Raw genomic sequence first — 20,480 nt, forward strand, 5'->3', positions numbered from 1 at the left:
AGTTTTTTCCTTCTGAGAAGACACAACTCATATCCACTAGCCCAACATGATAGAAATTAGAAATCATCCTCAAAAGCCTTGTCTTCATCCCTATCTCTTGACCAAAACCAAGGGCTCAGTTTTCTTTTTTTTTAACTTGAGCCAGTATTGGTAAATTTAATTTCTCTAGGAAATTATTTGTTTTGTATAAGTTTTCAGGTTTATTAAGTTATTCACAATAGTTACTTTATGTTGAAAGTCTCTGTTTTGTTTGTTTTGCTCATTGTGTGTGCTGGAGGTAGAAACCAAGGCCTTGTGCAGGTTAGGCAAGTGTTCTACTACCAAGCTACATCCCCACCCCCACCCGTATTTTTGGTTTTTGGTTTTGTTTTTTTTTTTTAATCTTGATCAGTCTTCTTGGGGGTTGTCTTTTCAAAGAACAGCTTTTGGTTTTGCTGGGGTATGTCTTTATTTTCTGGTTTATTTTTTGGTTCCTTATGTATTTCTTTCTTGGTACTCTTTAAGTTTACTCCTGTATACTTTTTTCTAAGTTGCATGCTTAGATTGTCTGCCTTTTTTACTGAGATAGGTATTACTTAACTCATCATGGTCAGAAGACATGCCTGTACAAAGGCAAGTCTTTGTCATTTGTTAAGACATGCCTAGTCTTTATTAAATTTTTTTAACTCATTTGTGTTTTAATTGTTGAGTAGATGATTCTGTGTCAGTTAGCTCAAACTAGTTCATTATGTTGTTCGGGTTTTCTCTATTTTTTTACTAGCTTTTTGACTATTTGATAAGTCAGTTTTCCTAGGAAGTATATTGAAAAACCTTTACTGTAATTATGGGATTATCAATTGCCCTTATAATTCTGTCAAGTTTTGCTTTTATAACTTTTTAAGCTATGCTACTAGATACACTCAAATTAAGAAAAATATCTTCTGGAACTGAAGATATATCCCAAGTTAGAGCTCTTGCCTAGCCTGAGCAAGGCCTATTCTAGTTTTCCTGTACTCCCTGAAATCTAAACTTAGACTAAAGTTATTAGGCATCTAATTCTCTCAAACAAACAAGGACTTTAGAATGCTTTCATGCTGATCACTACCATTTCTCGTGTTCCCTTGTAGCGTCACCTTGTTTCCATACGCTTTCATCAATTGTTATTGTTTTATGTAGTTAAATAACGATTTGTTCACTGTTCTGTCTTATATTTCACTCTTTGGTTCAATTTCCTTCTTCCTAAATGTATACTCTATTAGTTGGATGTTTCAGGGAGTATATTAGTTGTAAATTCTCTTTGCTTGTGTTTATTTCCCTCCACACACCCCTTTTATTTTTTTGTTTTTGATTTTTATCTTAGAACTTTGTGTTTGGTTTGGAGGAGCTACCCTTAGAGCCACACCCCCAACCCACAAACTTTGTTCTTGATCCTTTCCCAGTGTGTTGTAGGGGTGGATGATGTATGTTATAGAAATTCCATAGCAGAAGAGATTACCTCTGGATGTATTTACTCCATATATCTTCATAGATTTTGAAGAAGACATTTATATGATATTCTTTGTGACATTGGAGTGCAGATTTAAAATTTATTATATTAAAGTCATATCAAATCAAGTGAAAATCATTTTAAGGCTTTTGATAAAAGCCTCCTCCTTATTTTTAGAGGGGTTCAACTTCCAAACTCTGTCTCTTTCTTATATTTTAGTCATTCCAATAGGAAGATGCTTCATTGTGAAGGTGGATAATTGAGTGTAGTGTGTAAAAGTAACATTCTTCACTAATATCTTTTGAAATAAAAAAATTAATACCTCATTGTATTGCTAGAACAATTATGTACAAATGCTTCTTATTTTGTGGAGGGGTTGGGGGCTGAATCCAGGCCTGTGCCTTCTAAGCACCATTACCATTGAGTTACACCCCCAACCCTATGTATATTTTAGATTTCTTTTGTCAAACATTACATAATCTTTAAAATAGGACTTCAGAAAAAAAAAAAAAGTAGGCGCCAGTGACTAACACCTGTTACCCTATCTACCCAGGAGGCAAAGATCAGGAGGATCAAGGTTTGAAGCCAGCCTCGGACACTTAATTCACGAGACCCTACCTCAAATACCCATCACAAAACAGGGCTGGTGTAGTGGTTCAAGTGGTAGAGCACATGCCTAGCAAGTGTGAGGTCCTGATTTCAAACACCAGTACTGAAAAACAAAACAAAACTGTGTAACAGGGAGAAAGAGAAATCTGGAAGCTAACACAGATTGAGGGAAACACTTAAAAACAAGCTGTGGAGCTGAGCACTTGTGGCTTATGCCTGTAATCCTAGAGCTACTCAGGAGGCAGCAATCAGAAGATTACGGTTTGAAGCCAGCCTGGGCAAATAGTTCATGAGACCCTATCTCAAAAAGAAAACTCATCATAAAAAGGGACTGATGGGAGTGGCTTAAGGTGTAGGCCCTGAGTTTAAAACCCCAGTATTGGGGGGGAAAAAGTCATGGAAATTGAGTAATGACAATTTGGGTTAGTATTAAGCATAGCTTAAGACATCATAGGAATTAGGTTGTAAAATCACTATTATTGGAAAATCTGATATGTCCAAATTACCTCATTTAAACTTCCTAAACTGCCTGTTGTTTCTTTGGTTAAACAAAGCCAGACTTATCTTGTATGTAAGGGCTATGCTGTCTTTGAAAGAGATCAATATATATTTATGAAGATTAAAATCATATTCAAGGCCATAGAACATTAGCACTTTGAAAGGCATGAGAACTGAAGACAAGGCAGATTCACATCTCCCACCTCCTACCCATGTTGAGCCCAGGTACTCTTGACAGGAATATCCTGTAGAATGTCCTACAATAGTTGGAAGCTTTGGAGGCCAAGTGTAAAGTTTCCCACAACCCTCATTTAGCAAAATTCCAAGGCGAAGGCACAAGGAAATTAACTATCTCTTTTGATATGGCCTAAAGAATTAGTTTCAAACCACATACATTGTGACTCTTATGCACAGTACACTCTTGGCCACTTTTGGGAATGCAGAGAAATGGAAGGTTTTTGTAGAAAGACAGCGTCCCTATGCTAATCCTGCAGTCACTTCTTCAAATTCAGAGACTTTGAATATAAGTAACTGATAATTCCAGCTAGCTAGTAATAGAAAAAGAGTAGTGGGTGTGGTAGGTAAGGCATGCCTATAATCCCAGCCCTCAGGAGGCTGAGGCAAGAGGATTGGGAATTTAAAGCGAGTTAACTGACAGAATGACAGTACTGCGTACTCTTTAGACACCAAGGAAGACAGCAGTGGATAAAGTCTACAAGGCTCTGCCTTTGTGGGTCTCTCCTGCTTCTGCCCAGAGCCTACCTGCTTAGTGTAGGGCTTTGCTCAATGACAGAAGTTCTAGATAGTACCCATTCCCCTTACCTGAGTTGCATTTTTAAAAAGCTTCCTCTGGCTGTCCCATAGATTATTTTCTGTTTATGTGTGTCACTTACCTAATGGACTCTCAGAGTCTTTCAGGAGTATTCTTTTAAATTATTTTTATTTCTCATGTCCCCAGTTTCTAACATTAGTGCCTTATATCTCAAAGATGTCATACAAATAAATGTTTACAGAATTGAGCAGAAAGAACATTAAGAATTTCCATCGTTTTTTCCTGTGAAGGTAAACGTGTGAGTAGTTACTCCATACACTGAAGAATGATCTTTTGTCGTAGATTGTTCCTGGCAACAGGGTCTCCACTCTCAATTAATCTTTTCATTTAGATCTGCTAAAACCTCAAGACACTGCAAAGTGTGTTAATTCTCATCTGAGATTCTAGCATTTCTCTTGTTAAAATTTCAGTTACTTATTTATTTATTTATATTTTGGAAGACAGAGTCTTCAAGTGTAACCCAGGCTGGCCTGGAACTTACTATATAGCCCAAGCTGAGCTCAAACTCACCATCTTCGTGCCTCAGCCTCCTGAATGCTGGAATTGTAGGCCTGCACCCACATGCCTGGCTCAATATTTATTTATTCATTCATTTTGTTATTTACTTCAGTCTTGGGGATGAACCCAGGGTTTGGGGTATACTAGGCAAGAGTTGTACCACTGACCTATATGCTCAGCAATTTTTATTTTTAGATGAAATCAGTATGTCTATTTAAAATAGTAATACATGCTTATAACAGCAACAAAAATGAGTAGTGCCTGACTCTCCTCTGTGACAGCTTTTTTTCCAAGTCTTTTTATTGTTTATAATAGTTACCTCTATATTCTAAATAATGGATATTTAAAACCTATTTCTTGATTTTATTCAATTTGAGGGATTATTTGTTCATTTCCTAGTATAAAAGATTAGAATCTTTTCCTCTCACATCTACTTCCTTCAACCACACATTCCCTATTTCCCCTTGCTTCACATCTCCCAGCACATACTCTTCACTATGTTCAATATTATTTATATATATATATATATCATATATTTTGTTACATCAGCATGCAGTATTTATTACAATTATGTAACTGTTGTTTAGAACTAAGCCATGTAGTTTACTATGATTAAATTTCCTTTCTTGTACAGTTTTTTGCTTTTTTCAGAGTTAATAGTTCCATTACTATTTTTATAGTGCCAGCTCCTGGTGTCCTCTCTCTGTGTCTGTCTGACCTTGATTACCATTCTAGTGACTTTTGAGGAGCAGGCATAGCTAGAAGTGTTCATTTTGCCATATTTAATCAGAATTCTTTAGCCTAAAATTTCTATGTATGAATTGTTCAAGATTTACACAAAGGTAATTTGTATAAATTTAAAAAATTTCAAAGACCTTAGTACCTCATTTTGACTGTTCACCAGCAAATTGAACAACTAGATTTAAATGTTGAGACTAGCAGGCCTCTCTTCTGGCTGGGTCTGAAAAGAGCAGTGCCTACCCTCAGTGTTTGGCAACTCTTTTTACAGTTGCCCTTGAAGTTCTACAGTTTCATCTCCTATTGGACCACAAATCTTTTGCTTTAGGACATCACTGCAGCTTCTGTTTTTAATGGCATTGGTGAAGACATTCCATTCTATCTCGGTGTATTTGAGATTATTTTTGACCTTTAGGTATTTGTATTTTCTTCTTTCACCTGTTGATTTTCTTCTGTCTTTTACTTCATTTAATTGTGTTTGTCTCCAGCTTAGAATAGAATCTCACCTTGTACTTGCTTCTTCTTGGCATATAGATGTCCAGTACTCCCCTCCCCACCCCCAGGATCTTATCCACTGCCTATTTAAGGGTAAGACATGTCTGTTTGTGAGTATGGTTATGTGATGACATTCTCCACCGAGTCCTGATAAGAAGTTCTTATGACCCACAGGTTTTTGCCAAACTTGGATTGCTGCTTGTTTTGCTGGGGGGTATTTGCTCACTAGTGTCCCAGTACATATAGATACACTGCGCTGTTAGCTGCTCTATGCCCTTTCCTTCACAGTTCTTTTAAATTCAGTCCTGCCATTGAGGTTGAGCAAGTATATGTGTGATTGAGTTAATTGAAATAATGGAAAACCCATGTGTTTTGTTTACTTTCTTTCTTTCTCAAGCCTCTAATAACAACTCTCAAGAATAGTTTGTAATCTCATTTTTCTTAATGGCTTCATTATATGAAAATAGTGAGAGTTACAAATTTTTTGCACAAAACTTGTATGACTTTAGAAATACACAGATAAGAAGGATATTTTAAGTTAACATTTAATCATATTCTTTAAACTGGTATTTCCATTTTTGTCTTTGTTTTACCCAACCACCTACTATCATTGGTGGAGATGAGAAGAGAGAGACAAGATCTTAATTATTTTAACCTAAATATTAGGTGTTTGCAATGTAAGAACAACCAAGCACAATTACTACAGGAGATACTGGATGAGTAAGAACAGTCTTTGACCTCAAGTTATTTGTACTATAGCAGGAGAGATAAGACAGGTATACAAATGAGTATAAAAGAGTAAAATAAGCACTGTGAAGATAGTTCTAAATAAAATACCGTAGGAATTCAGACGAACTGAAATTGAAACCAGTTCTTGAAATTAAGAATGACATTTGGAATGCTGTTTAGTAGGCATTGCACCTCTGAGGGAGAGGGTTGGGGGATTGGAAACTATTTTATTTTATCTGTCTCATTTTGATTTGTAAGTTCCTTCCCCAGTTAAGCTTATAGCATAATGGAAAGAGCATGGAATTTTTTTTATTGTAATCCCAGTTCTACTTTTTTATTTGCTGAGCATGGGTAGTATTAGAATCATTATGAACTAGAGCACACATTGCAGTTATATCTTTCCCCACATATCTTAGCAGAAGGAAGTTCAGTGTCTTCCTCTTGGGGCTTCTTTTTTCCTTGTGAATTGTCCAAGAACCCCCAGGGATTTAGGAAGTGCATCAGGAGAAGTGGTCGGTCCAGCTTCTACTTCCAAAGGGGAAGAGTCCCAGGGGGTCTTCTGAGCCCACTTCCTGGTCTGCAATTCTGATGCATTCTGAGGGAGGAGCCTCCTTTGCTTGACTCACAAGGTACCCCTCTTGGATTCCCTGAACAGAGTTCCTATATTGTGTTCCTTTAGACTCCTACATAGCCATTTCGCTGATATCATGTGACCCAGAAAGCTTTTGGTCAGGATCTGTTCAGACACCTGCCTTTTTACAGACCTGGGGCTGTTAATCTCCTTCCCTCCCAGAATCCATCCTAGGAATTAGGTGGGTGGCCTCTTTTCCAGAATCCAAAAACCAGCACTCTTCCTCTCACCGTTTCTCTAGGTGTGAGGTTAATCACCCATCCTCCTCAGTGATTCATGGTGCCTTAGCCTCTCAGGGGAAACTCCCTAAAGGTTCAAGGTACTCTCCTACCCTTCTTGGACAGGGTGGGATAATGATTCAGGGTATTATTGGCACATTCTTACTATAGGAAAACAAATCTGTGATGGTCATCCTGCTTGGTAATAATATCTATTAGACAGTGTCACTGTCAAGATAAAATGAGATTGTGTTAAGAAAGTTAAAAGAGCCACAAAAATGTCATTACCATTGTTATCCTGTCATTTCCTGTTTAAATCCCTTCACGAGGTTGCCCATTGGGCTTAGTGCAAGTGACCTGATCCTGCTTTTTATTTTCCAGCCTCCTTTTGTAACACCCCATTGTGTGTTAGCTCCATATATTTAATGTCTTTCAAAATTACTTCTATTTTATACATAATTTTGTTTCTCTAAGCAAAACAATGAAATGGTAAAGAATTACAGGGTATCTCATCAATACTTCATCCCTAATACTTGTGGGACTTTTATGTCTGATGAAAGTCTTCCTCAGACTTAGTGAGGTTTTCCTTTCTCGCTGGACTTCTACAAATACCACACTTTCATACAAAGTGACTTTTCCCTTCTCTGCCCTGCCAGGTCCTGCCTTGGTGTCTCCTTTTAACATTTATTCATTCACTTATATTAGTTTCAAGTTAAATTGCCCATTATGTAGGATCAGAAAACCCTTTTCTTTTCCTTCTCAGCACACACTGCATTGTAAAAGCATTAGGTAAATTAGCAGCTACTGGCTTAAAATGTTCCTTTTCTAGACACAGGCACCAATATAGTTATCCCTCAAAAGTGGAAGTGAGTTCTGTGGTTTTCAGAGCCCATCCTACTTCACTCTATTACTCCTACATGTGCAGATATCTGTTAAATTACAGGCAGAGTTGAAAGATAAGAAGCTGTCTTCCTGAATGGAAAATTTGTGCAGGAGCAAATCTGCTGTTTCTCCAGGTTATCATTATTACTTTGTTCAAACAGTACAAACATAGGAGACTCTGACATCTTTTCAGCAAAGAACAATGAATTGTGTACGTGTTGGTTGTTATAGAAGAATTTAAGACTTTTTTAAACTTAGCATTAACCTTCTATTATCACTATGTAGATGGAATTGTGCCCCCTAGTGGATACTCTGCATAGCCAATTGAAAGATTAGGAAGCCCCAAGCTGAAGCTGCTGCTATATTAATGATCAGCAAGTAGTCTTTTTCCTTGGATCTCTATTACAGTTCACACTGGGATTGAAATGTTATAAAGAACACTTAATTTTGAGACTGGCAGCTTCCAGTGCAGTATTACATATATTTAATGTCTTTCACAATTATTTAATTTTATACATAATTTTGTTTCTATGAGTAAAATAATGAAATGATAAAGAATTACGGAGTTTCTTATCAATAACTCATTTCAAATACTTAACGGGACTTTTAAGTCCCATCTAATCCTTACAATCATGTAGTAAGCTTTTCCGTTCTACAATGGTAATCATATAATGCACATAATAGTATGTAGTGTTCTTTTATCACTTGATATTATTTCATTTAGACCAAAGTGTCTGCGGTCTACGTTTTCCATTTTTAATGGCATATAGTATCTCTTTATATTGATACATGTAGATAATTCCATCTTTGCTTTTAGCTTTTCCTTACCATGGCAGTTAAACTCTGCACACTTTATTCAGAACTCAGAGACTTGTTTTTCAGCACCTTAGGTAATTCTGAAATCTGGTTGGAGTGTGAAACCCTGGGCAGGGAATGACTCAGCTTTACGTACGTAGCATCTTGCCTGCCCAGTTGAGGTTGAGTAGCCTGTTTATACCCTTTGCCTTTCCATGCTGTCAGTTACTTACCTCCCTCACCCCTTTTAGTGTGGTGCTGGGATTTGAACTCAGGGCCTTGAGCTTGCTAGTCGGGCATTCTACCATTTGAGCTACTCCAACAGCCCTCCCTCTTCTCTTGACCTGTCATGGTAAATTGGTGCCCTTGCAAATAAGTTAAGGTGGGAATAAACCTTCCATAATTCTTCGATCCCATCTAATATATAGTTCTCCCTATAACTCCCAGATATACACTAATTTTCCAGTTGCTTTGGGGAAAAAGGAGATAATTGATTTTAGAATGTTGAAAATCCTACATTGGTGTCATAATTTATCTAGGAAGCCGAAAACTAAATATTTTAAGTTATTTTAATAGATCATGACCTTCAAATTAATCAAGAAAATCCAATATCACTTAAATTTTCTTCTTTGTACCTAGCTATTTCCTTGATGTTCTATAATAAACATTTGCTTTTACATTTAGAAAAAATAAAGCTTAGCTGGGCACGGCATGGCATACGTCTGTAATCATAGCTCACAGAAGTGAGAGGCAGCAAGTAAGGGCATCTTGGACTGTCTAGTAAGAACTTATCTCAAAGTAAACAACACCCTCCGTATGCAGAAATAAAAATGTATAAAGTTTGTATAAGTTAGAGAGTGATTGTTCCCGTTTCAAAAAAGATTAACTATAGGATTTCCTCACTAAGTTCTCCTGATACATATATTTAATGTGATTCAATTTATAGGAATTGATTTTACATTTCATTTTTTTCTTTTTTTTAGTAGTTACATCTTAGTCCTGTTTTTTTTTTTTTTTATCGTTTTTACATTTACTCACATGTGTATACATTGTTTGGGCCACCTCTCCACCCCCCCACACACACATATTTCATTTTTTTCTTGATCTTGGGTGACAGATTCATTAGAGGACTGAGATCAACAATGCAGAACACGTATCAGCGTTGCTTGGTGAAGAGCCTGTTGTAAGGCTTTGTTTTTAATATTAGTGCAGTAGAGCTCTTGGAAGTGTCATTCTCATCAAAGACTTTATTTGTGTTAATTTCCTTACAGTTTGATCTGTAATAACAAATTATCAACTTCTACTTCCCTATCACCTATCACTTCTTGGTAATAAGTTTTATTCTTTAGCCCACATTATCTTTCTCTAATTAATTACAGACAAACATGAAGCAAAAGCATATGTGAGAGAGAAACAGTAAAAAAAAAAAATCTTTGTGTTTTTCCTCTTTGAAGTGAAAATTCATCTTCATCCTTTTCTTTTTTTAAGGAGAAAGCAATTATTTATTAGGGTGCCACTAAAAGGGAAGAAAATGGTGGGCAGCTAGTCTAAGACGCCTAGAACTCCTCATCTTCATCCCTTTTACCCTTTGGATTATTAACTGTCTAAAATTTGGAAGCATCATGTTTCTTAGTACAATGGTTTGTGTTGTTGAAAATCTGCTTATTAATAAAATAATCAGTGGTAGGTAATTCTGTTGTAGCTTCATTATGACCAAAACATAGCAATAAATGGCGTGTTCTACCTCAAATTACCATCTTCTCTGAATATGTACAAGCAAAGTAGCTCATGTGTACTAATGTGGTTTTCTTCCTGTGTATATCATGTTACCATATAAATAAAAATAGCCTCTTTCTGGTTTTTGTTCTCTATTTAAATTTAGTTAGAATACATTTTAAGTACTTTTCTTGAATGAGTTGCTGAATATTATTTGGAGTTGCTTTTTGCAGAATGTTTTGCATAATGGCTGGAGTATGTGGGTTCTTTTTTTAAAAAATTATTTATTTTTTAACTGCTGTCTCTAAATCCTGAAGCATTTAGATGCTCTTAAACTAAAATTTGGTGGGGGGGTGTACTGGGGTTTGAACTTGGGGCTTTGTGCTTGCTGGGCAGGCTCCCTACCTCTTGAGCCACTTCCCCCAGTCACTAAACTAAATTATTAATCCTGATTACTTTGTTTTTTAAGAGTCTTAGGAGAGTTCTTATAACCTTTTCCAAAGCCTTTTTGGTCTAGAACCAGTAAATTAGACCGGGTTTTTTGCCTCACTCTGTGATTTTAAGTCAACTAATCCATGTTTCTTCCTTTTTTGTATAAAAATAGTAGTGCTGGCCTCATAGGTTCATTGTGAGGAATAAATACAATAAAATACAAAGACTTCTGTTTGCATAGTGCCTGACACAAAACAAATACTTAAATATTAGCTTTTATTATTATAGGCCAGAGGTTGGTGTTTTCTGTAAAGGACCAGATGGTATTTTAGACTTTAAAGACCGTATAGTCTCTGTCATAGCTTTTCAGTTCTGTGTTTACACTGTAAAAGCAGCCATAGACACTATGCAAATGGCTGAGGCTGGCTGTGTCCCAGTAAATCTGTTTGTAAAAACACAGGCAGTGGAGTGGACATGGTGGGTACATGCATGTAAACCCAGCATTTTGGGCAGAAGGATCATGAGTTCACAAGCAGGCTAGGCTATATAGTGAGTTCATGGCTACATAGTAAGACTCTATCTCAAAACAAACAAACAATCATGTGGAAAATATTAAGAATTCCATATAGCTTTTCTGTGAAATGGATTATCAAGAGAATTTTGGTTGATTTGCAGTTTATAACCTCAGACATTTAAAACAATTCTCGGTGTCAGAAACATGTTCTGCTTAGTTACTATATTTTGTGATGAAAATCTCAGCTACCAGGAACCATCAAAGACAAGCATTTCTAAATACATAAAAGCACATTAATGGAGAGCATCCTGAAATATTTTCTTCTTTGTTGCCTTAAACACAGTATATAAAAAATAATCTAGACAAGGTGCGGTGGCTCACACCTGCAATTCCAGCTACTTGGGAGACAGATTGGGAGGCTCACGGTTCAAGGCCAGACCGGGCAAAAAGAGTTAGGAAGGCCCCATCTCAGTAAGCTGGTGTGGTGGCTTGCATCAGTGATCCCAGCTATGTAGGTGGCCATTGGTAAGAGGATTGTAGTCTGAGGCCAGCCAGGGCAAAAATGTGAGAGCCTATGTGAAAAATAACTAAAGCGTTGGCGGGGTTGGGGGAGGTGGTGGTGAAAAAGAAGTCTGGGGATGTGGCTCAAGTGGGAGAGTACCTGCTCTGAGTTGAAACTTCAATAAAAATAATCATCACTACATCAGTAAAAATAATAACCCACTATAGGACTGTGCTCTTTCCCTTCCCATGAGTACTTTTTGGGTTAGAAGAAATAGAATTGAAGAGTTAACTAACTTAAAATTTCATTATGAGATTTGTTACGGCTCTATCATTTAAGGGACTAGTAAATCAACAGCTCTGCAAACCTGCCCCTTCAAAGAGCCCACTGAGCTCTCCCAGCACCATCCACATAACCTAACTCCCTACCTTCTTATTTACCTATTTATTCACAGTGCCTTTGTGCTTGTCTGGCTCCTCTTCTGAAACTTAAATTCTTGAGGGTAGAAATGCTCTTATTTCCTGCTGTATGGTCACCAAATACTGAGTATCTACTATACCTGACACACAGTAGGTACTAAATGATTGACGAATGACTTAATATATATCTTGATAGCACCGTGGCAGAGCATTCGCTTAGCATGTGGGGCCCTGGGTTTGATCCCCAGCACTGCAAAAAGGAGGGGGGAAAAAAAACAACTAACCTTAAAAAAAAAATTATATCTAATGATTTTGTGAGCCAGTCTCTGAGATGACCTTTATACTTTACATTTATCAACTTGCTACTTCTTTCCTTGTCAGTCTGTTGACAATTACAGCTATAAATATTTTTAGTCTAGGTGTCTTTGCATCAAATTTATGTATGCATATTCAAGCTCTCTAACCCTTTTCTGTAGCTGGGGTAATAGTAATTACCTTGTACTGTTTTGAAAATGCTTGAAGTACTCAGGAAAAGTTAGCTATTTGTTACTGAATAATCATCTTCCAAACTTCCTTTTTCAGAAACTGATTCAACAGTTCAGAAAGAACATAGAAACCAGACATCTGGTCCACCTACATCTCAAACTTCCGCTTCCTCTAAGTACCACCGAACTCGATCTGGAGGAGCCAGGGATGAGCGATACCGATCAGGTGAGAAGGAATTGCAGCATTACCAGCTGAGTAGTTTTACTGACTGATGTGCCTTTAATATGTAGAGAGCTTGTAATGTTTGATTTGTTTTTTGTTTTTGTTTTTGTTTTCCTTGAAACACCAGCAGGTATATATGAAGTCATTCGTTAATCATTTTAGTACCTACTGTGTGTCAGGTGTAGTAGATACTCAGTATTTGGTGACCATACAGCAGGAAATAAGAGCATTTCTACCCTCAAGAATTTAAGTTTCAGAAGAGGAGCCAGACAAGCACAAAGGCACTGTGAATAAATAGGTAAATAAGAAGGTAGGGAGTTAGGTCATGTGGATGGTGCTGGGAGAGCTCAGTGGGCTCTTTGAAGGGGCAGGTTTGCAGAGCTGTTGATTTACTAGTCCCTTAGGGGATAGAGCGGTAACAAATCTCACAATGAAATTTTAAGTTAGTTAACTCTTCAACTCTATTTCTTTTAACCCAAAAAGTACTCATGGGAAGGGAAAGGACACAGTGCTGTCGTGGGTGTAGAAGTATGCCCTGCTCATGTGCCACTCTGATGGGCAGAGCAACAAATCCTAGAGCCCTGGTAAGACATGATGCCTGTTTACTGTCCACCGTCTCAAGAGTTGTCTCTGCAGTACATTTCAGGCTTCAAGTGGCTGAATGAGGCTGAAAGACTTAACTGGAATATTGTTTTACCTTCTCCACATTTTTGTCTCCCTTATAACAGCCAAGATTACCGTAACCTTTTCTTGAATTGAAAAACAAGAGCATAGATCACATTCTCTCAGAAGTTGCTTTAGAAAAGGTGAGGAAGGGCTGGGAGCATGGCTCAAGTGGTAGAGTGCATGCCTAGCAAGCACCAGGCCCTAAGTTCAAACCTCAGTACCACCAAAAAAAAGAAAAGGTGAGGAAGAGACATGATGCAGAGCTGCATCAGCCACGTTCTGAGCTGATTTTATTATATAAATAATTTTTCACACAGTAGGAGAAGAGGATGAGCGCTGTTCTGCTGGGATGGGGGCTGGGGGAGAAAACATTACACATCACACCAGAATTTTCCCTTGAGCTTAACCTGATCTTCAATGATCAGAGAATGAGACAACTAAGCATTCACTGCAGACAGACAAGAATTTAGCCAGAGAAATAGCACAAGATGGTAGAGCCAAAAAGTAGTACATGTTCATGAAAGCCAGAACTTAAAATAGAAGAGCCAGCAAGAAGTGGGAAATTTGACTAAGAAAGATACCCAGAAACCAAATCTTGAGGAATTTTGAATGTCATAGAGGACTTCTGACAGAGCAGTAACCTAATCAGATTTGTGTGTGTGTGTGTGTGTGTGTGTGTGTGTGTGTTATTAGGGTTTGAACTCAGGACCTCACACTTGCTAGGCAGGTGCTCTATCACTTGAGCCATTTACCGGCCTAACCAGATTTTTATTTGTTCTAGTACCTCATTCCAGCTGCAAACTGTTTTGCAGTGCTAAGCAGATATTTTGGAAAAAGGAATAAAGTAGTTATAATTAAGGAATGGTTTAGTGGGAGTCAAAGCTGGAAGTAGCAATGCATATCCCAAGCTCCTGTTGCCAAGCACCCAGATCTGATTTCCTAGGTACCAGTGTTGCCTCCTGAAGCTGGGCTCAGGTTCAGCAGCAGCATGCTCTAACCATCACAGAAGGGTTTTGGCCTTTAGAATTCATCCTTGGCCTTCTGGGAGTTGTGGGTTCCCCCCCCTGGTTTTTCTTTCTTTCTCATGTGTTTGTTTGTTACAACCTACGATAGAAGGATTAGTACTAAGGAACCAAAAAAGATGAATTTTTTATGTCCTGTTTCCAGCATGATCACATTACATAAAGGCTTTGTGAGTTTATTTGGTAGTGTGAAGTTTTCCCTTCACCTATAGAAACTCAGCCATGATCTCTGATCCCTGCTCTTTTGTCCCAGTGTTTTTAGATTACTGCAGTTATTAGAAGATGTAGTCTGTAAACCAGATACTCGGTTAGGTATAAGAGTACTGATGAGGATTTTTTTTTTTTCCTTGCCCTACTGGGGTTTGAACTTGGCCTCACTCTTGCTAGGCTGGCACTCTACGACTTGAGCCATTCCACGAACCCCTGATAAAGATTTAACAGTCAGGCTTGGATATTTATTTCACTGGGAGGGGGGAGGATATTATTGAAAAATAGGCCTGAAAGGAGAGGGGACGTAGAGAAGAAAAGGTGATTTAAAAAAAAAAAATTCTTGAAGATACTGAAAGTGATTAGAGGGGAACGTGAAAGAGGCATACAAACACAGATTTTAGGTGAAAGTTACACTTTTCCCTATATTAGGAATTGCTCAACTAAATAGCAAATGAAAACTCAACACACTGGAGAAATTGATGGTCTCAGAATTAAGGCATCTCTGAAACCAAACAGCAATGCAGAGCTGGAGAAGATAAGTTGTAAAGCTTGTAGGGAGCTAAACTTCCACCTCTCTGTTACTGTAGTCATAGAAAGGATTATATTTAAGTGCCACATGCAAAAATAACTTAAGAATGTAGGGTATGTTTAGTAAAACTTGTAAGAGTTTAGAATAAAGTGATTGGTACATAAAAATAACTTAATAATGTTGGTGAGTGTAGCTGGAAAAAACTTTTTTATGGGTGCTTAAGAATACCCACAACATTTCAAAAATCATAATCAATCTAAGTAGACTTAGTATTTAATGTTTCAGATACAGTTGTAAGAGCTTATATTTATTTAGAGTTTACATCATCTGACCTTACTCTGTTCTTTATCCTGGCCTAGAGGGGCCTTACATTTCAGGTGTACTGGATTTAGTGCCTTTTTCCTACACATGATGTACCTTTTTTTACACATAATATAGTCCCAAGCATGGAAAGTACACAATTAATGATCAAGAGGAAAGTGATCTTACTGTAGTCATTCTGACAACTTGTTTCATGTTAATCTCTTGATAAATTAACCATCCCAAATAAAACAAAGAGCTTTCAGGGAGTATTGTATCACCTTGTTCAGTTCAAACTTTAGTGTTGGAAACTGATACCTAGCTTTCACCTGCTTCTGGCATAGAAGTCCAAAGTCAGCTTTGTCTGGAGACTAAACTTCGGAAGTGATTTCCTTGTCAGAGATCATGATGAATTGTATATGCTGGTGAATGAGTCAAATTCTGTTGCGAGAGCTCTCTGTTCTTATCAGTAGGAATCTTTGCTAATAGAGTAACTGTGAATGTCTCCTTTTGACATCAGTGTAGGGTGAAGGTTTAGCATATTACAAAACAGGTGAGTGGTAGGATTTGTTCTGTGATCTGATGCTGTAAATTCTTATGCTATGGAAGAACATACTGTACAATTACTAATTTTACAAATGACCCAGGCCCCTAAAGCTTTATCACTATAAACAGTTCCTTTGCTTTGTCACATTTGCTATTACATGTGCTATATCGCATGTAAAAATAGTTTTTGGAAATGTACTGTTTTTAATCAGATCAAGTGCTCATACTTGATTTGCTGTTCTGGTATTGAGAAAGTACTTTTTCTCAGTATAATCGGTTAACCATTTATTTTCCAAGGCAGTTAAGACCCCTGTTTCTTCTAATATAAGGACCCTTTTGACACTCTAATATATTTGAAATCAGGGTATATTTTATATGATAGCATCATAAATTCAATAAAATGAGGCAGTCTTGATTCAACTAAGTAAACCTTGGAATAAAATAGTATAATAAACATATGCAATATAAAATTATTTCAGAGCCTGCCAGGTGCTGGTGGCTCACACCTATAATCCTAGCTACTCAGGCAGAGAACAGGAGGTTTGAAGCCAACCTGGGCAAATAGTTCGAGAGACCCGATCTCAAAAAAACCCATCACAAAAATGGGCTGACAGAGTGGCTTAAGCAGTAGAAGCACCTGCCTAGCAAGCACGAGGACCTGAGTTCAAATCCCAGTACTGCCAAAAAAAATTACTTCAGAGCCCAAAGTAAGTTGACACTATGATCTGGAAATAAAAGCTCAAGCTGGGCAGGATGGCACATGTTTGTAATCCCAGCACTAGGGAGGTTGAGGCATGAGGGTCACAAGTTTGAGGCCAACCTGGATTACATAGTAAGACCCTGTCTTGAAAAAAAGAAAAGAAAAGAAAAAAAAAAGCCCAATAGTTTAGCAGTATCTTTAAAACTTTAAATCTTTATACTTTTTGTATAAAATTCATAGAAGTAGAATTTTTGAGCTAAACACCTACATATGTACCTAAGGAGACTTGTGAAGATGTTTGTTGTTTTATACATAATAATACAGTGTTTTTTGTTTTTGTTTGTGGTGCTAGGAATTTAACTCAGATCTTTGCACATGCTAGATAAGTGCTGTACCGCTGAGCTATACCTCTAGCCCAATAAAATGGTTTGTAATAAGTTATGAGTAATATCCACAGTGGAATTTAGAAAAGCTGATTTAAAAGAAAAAATAAGGTAGATCTATTTGTACAGATATGGAAAATGTACAAACTATACTTTTTAAGTAATAAAGGAAGTTAGTATATAGGATATGATCTGATTTTTGTAAATGTTAATAGCATTATTACATACATTACTATGTTCATAGGCACAGAAACCTGAAAAGATATTTGCCAGGGTATAGATGTGTGCTTATTTCTGGTAGATCTAGGAAGATTTTTTACTTCAGTATATCTGTGTAGATATGCATATCTGTATAGATAGTTTTTTCAGTATATGTATAACATATATGTATATAACATTATATGTATAACAGTATATGTATAACATATGTATATAAACATTTAATAATATGTATTATTAATTTTGTGACAAAATGCTCACAAAATTAATAATACATATAATACATATTATTAATACATATTTAATAATTTAATATTAATGTATTTAATAATACATATTATTATTTTAAATGCTTATAAAATCTCTATATGTTAATCATAAGCATAAGAATAACAAAGATAGGTTTTTAAGTGACAGCGCTGGATAAATGATTAAAACTCTTACATCGTGGGTCCCCACCCCCAAAAAAAATTGGCTTTTGTGATTGCATCCATTTTTGGACTTAGTTCTTACTGTACTTTTGTCTTCTTCTAATTTAATATTGGGAGCTAAATGCAGGAGTAACTTCCTCTGGGGCCCTCATCATCCAAATCTGGTCTCTAGTGACATTTGCAAAGGGCTGGCACTGGTGCTCCAGGGTCATTTTTCTTGTTATACTAATATACCCTTCATACTCTGTGAGGTTTTGTTTTTTTTTCTTTTTTCTTTTGTGGCACTGGGGTTTGAACTCAGGTCCTCAGGCTTGCTAGGCAGGCGCTCTTACTACTTAAGCCACTCCACCAGTGTCCTTCATACTATGGAATGTACATTGAGTTCAGTTCAGTAAGCAGTTATTGTAGCCCTCCTGTGATTTGAACACATTGCTACACGCCCCCTCCTACCTATTTTACAGTCCTGTCTTTCATGGTTAATTCCAAAGTCGATGTTTAGAGGGGTTTCTTGAGGGATCCTCGCTGTGAGTGTACTTTACTTTGATAAGTTTAACCACTTCTTTTACTCTCTTACCCCTTCTCTCCCAATTCTCCATTATTCAACAGCTTTAAATACATATTGTTACATCCTCTACCTACACAGGTGTAATGCATTTCAATATTGTTGACTTTCTGTCATAGTCTTATCCTTTCCTTCTTCCCCTGTAGTTTCACTATTACAAACATGTTTTACATATAAGAAGAATCCTTTCTTCAAGGCATATTCATAGTATAGGGAACAGAGACAGCATAAAAAGAGGTAGGGAGAGGTGCACATGTCAAAGCACCTCATGGAATGGTGGTATCTGAGCCATTCCTAAGAATTAGTAGCTATTTGCTATATAGACATTTCAAGCAAAAGAAGTGTAATTGTCAAGGCAGAGAACGTGAAATATAAGATTAAAATCCCATTCTCCTTCCCCATTCAGTGCACACATCTGGATTATCAAATTATTTACAGAGCTAGAAAACTTATTTTGAAGTTCATTTTGGAAAAAAAAAAGTAAGAATAGCTAGGAAAATACTGAGAAAAGCTATGAAGAGTGACTAAATATTAGAACATTATATGACTCAATAATTAAAAAGTTTCCTATGGTACACAAATTTGCAGACCATTGGAAAAGAATAACAAGTTCAGAAATAGACCCAAATATTTCTGGAAATTTAGTGTGTGACATATAAGTGGCATTGCAGATCACTGGAGCAAAAATAATACTTTTTAATAAATGGTGCTAGAACAGTTGGAAAAAGATTAATTAGATCCATACCTTATACCATATGTGTATATATGGTATATATATATATATATATATATATATATATATAAACATGAAATGGATCAGAGATCTACTTGTAAAAAAGAATCCATATAAGTAACCAAAAGGAAGCACCGATGAATTTTTTTATATACTCTGGGTTTGTAGGAATCCTTATAGAAAGGATTTCTAGCTACAACTCAAAATCCAGTTGTAATAAGAGGCAGCATAAATTTCTTATTTTGGCTTAAAAAAACTTATTCTCTTGACTCTGTGTGTGTGTGTTTGTGTGTGTGTGTGTGTGTGTGTGTGTGTGTGTGTGTGTGTGTGTGTGTAAGAGAGAGAGAGAGAGAGAGCGCGCAAGAGAGAGACAGCGACAGACACACACAGGGAGCACAGGCTGGCTAGGAACTCCTGCCTCAGCCTCCTGAGTATCTAGGACTACAAGTGTACACCACTACACCTGACTCCTTTTGACAGTTTTTAAGTGTAAATTGCAGTATTGTTAATTTTAGGCACAATGTTTACAAAAGGCCTTTTGCCTGACTGAAACTTTATAACCACTGAACAGCCACTGCCATTTCTCATTCCCCTTAGCTTCTAGCAGCTACCATTCTACTTTATGCTTTTATGAGTTTTATTACTTTAGGTACTTCATGTAAGTGGAGTCATACAGTATTTGTGTTTTTGTGACTGTCTTATTTTACTTAGTATAAGATCTTTAGCATTCATTCATGTTGTAGTGTATGGCAGCACCCTTCTACCGTCTGTGCTGAGGATTGAACCCAGGGGCCTAAGCATGCTATACAAGCACTCTACCACTGAACTGTACCCCCAAACTCAGGATTTTCTTCTTTTTAAAGGTTGGCTAATATTCCCCTTTTAATTTTTTATTTATTTGGACAGCACTGGGGTTGAACTCAGCACCTCATGCTTGCTAGGCAGGAATTCTCACCATCCCTTGTACTTATATATCACATTTTCCTTAACTATTCAACTGTGATTGACTTTTAGGTTTTTTTCTATTCCTTGGTTATTGTGAATAATGCTGCAATGAGTATGGGGATTCAGATACCTCTTCAAGATTGTGTTTTCAGTTCTTTTGGGTATATACTGAGAAGTGGGATTGCTGGGTCATATGGTAGATCACATTTTCCATAGAGGCAGCACCATTTTACAGTCCTATCAACAGTTTGTAAGGTTCCTATTTTACTCCTGCATCCTCACCAACACATTTTTTTGTTTTTGTTTTTCTATAATGGCCATTTCAGTGGGTGTGAGGTGATACCTCATTGTGGTTTTGGTTTCATTTCCCTGATGTTAGTGATGTTGAACATCTTATGATTTTGGCCATTTGTGTATCTTCTTTACAGATTATATCTCTTCAAGTTCTTTGACCAATTTAAAAATGGGGTTATTTGGGACAAAACTACTAATAATGTTAAAAGACAAATGACAAGCAGAAAGAAAATACTTTTTACATATCTCAGAGATAAAG

General features: G+C 36.9%; 1 protein-coding gene across 3 annotated transcripts in view; it reads left to right on the forward strand.

Moving 5' to 3' along the window:
* Positions 1–20,480, forward strand: part of Dip2b (disco interacting protein 2 homolog B) — a 211,164-nt gene that overhangs the window by 109,294 nt on the left and 81,390 nt on the right. For all 3 annotated transcript variants that reach the window (XM_074083360.1, XM_020179911.2, XM_074083361.1), the window contains exon 3: positions 12,556–12,684. In XM_074083360.1, coding sequence (XP_073939461.1) covers positions 12,556–12,684 — 129 coding nt within the window. The remainder of the gene's footprint in view (positions 1–12,555; positions 12,685–20,480) is intronic.

This window comes from Castor canadensis, chromosome 8 (genome assembly GCF_047511655.1).
Source record: "Castor canadensis chromosome 8, mCasCan1.hap1v2, whole genome shotgun sequence".
NCBI lineage: Eukaryota > Metazoa > Chordata > Mammalia > Rodentia > Castoridae > Castor > Castor canadensis.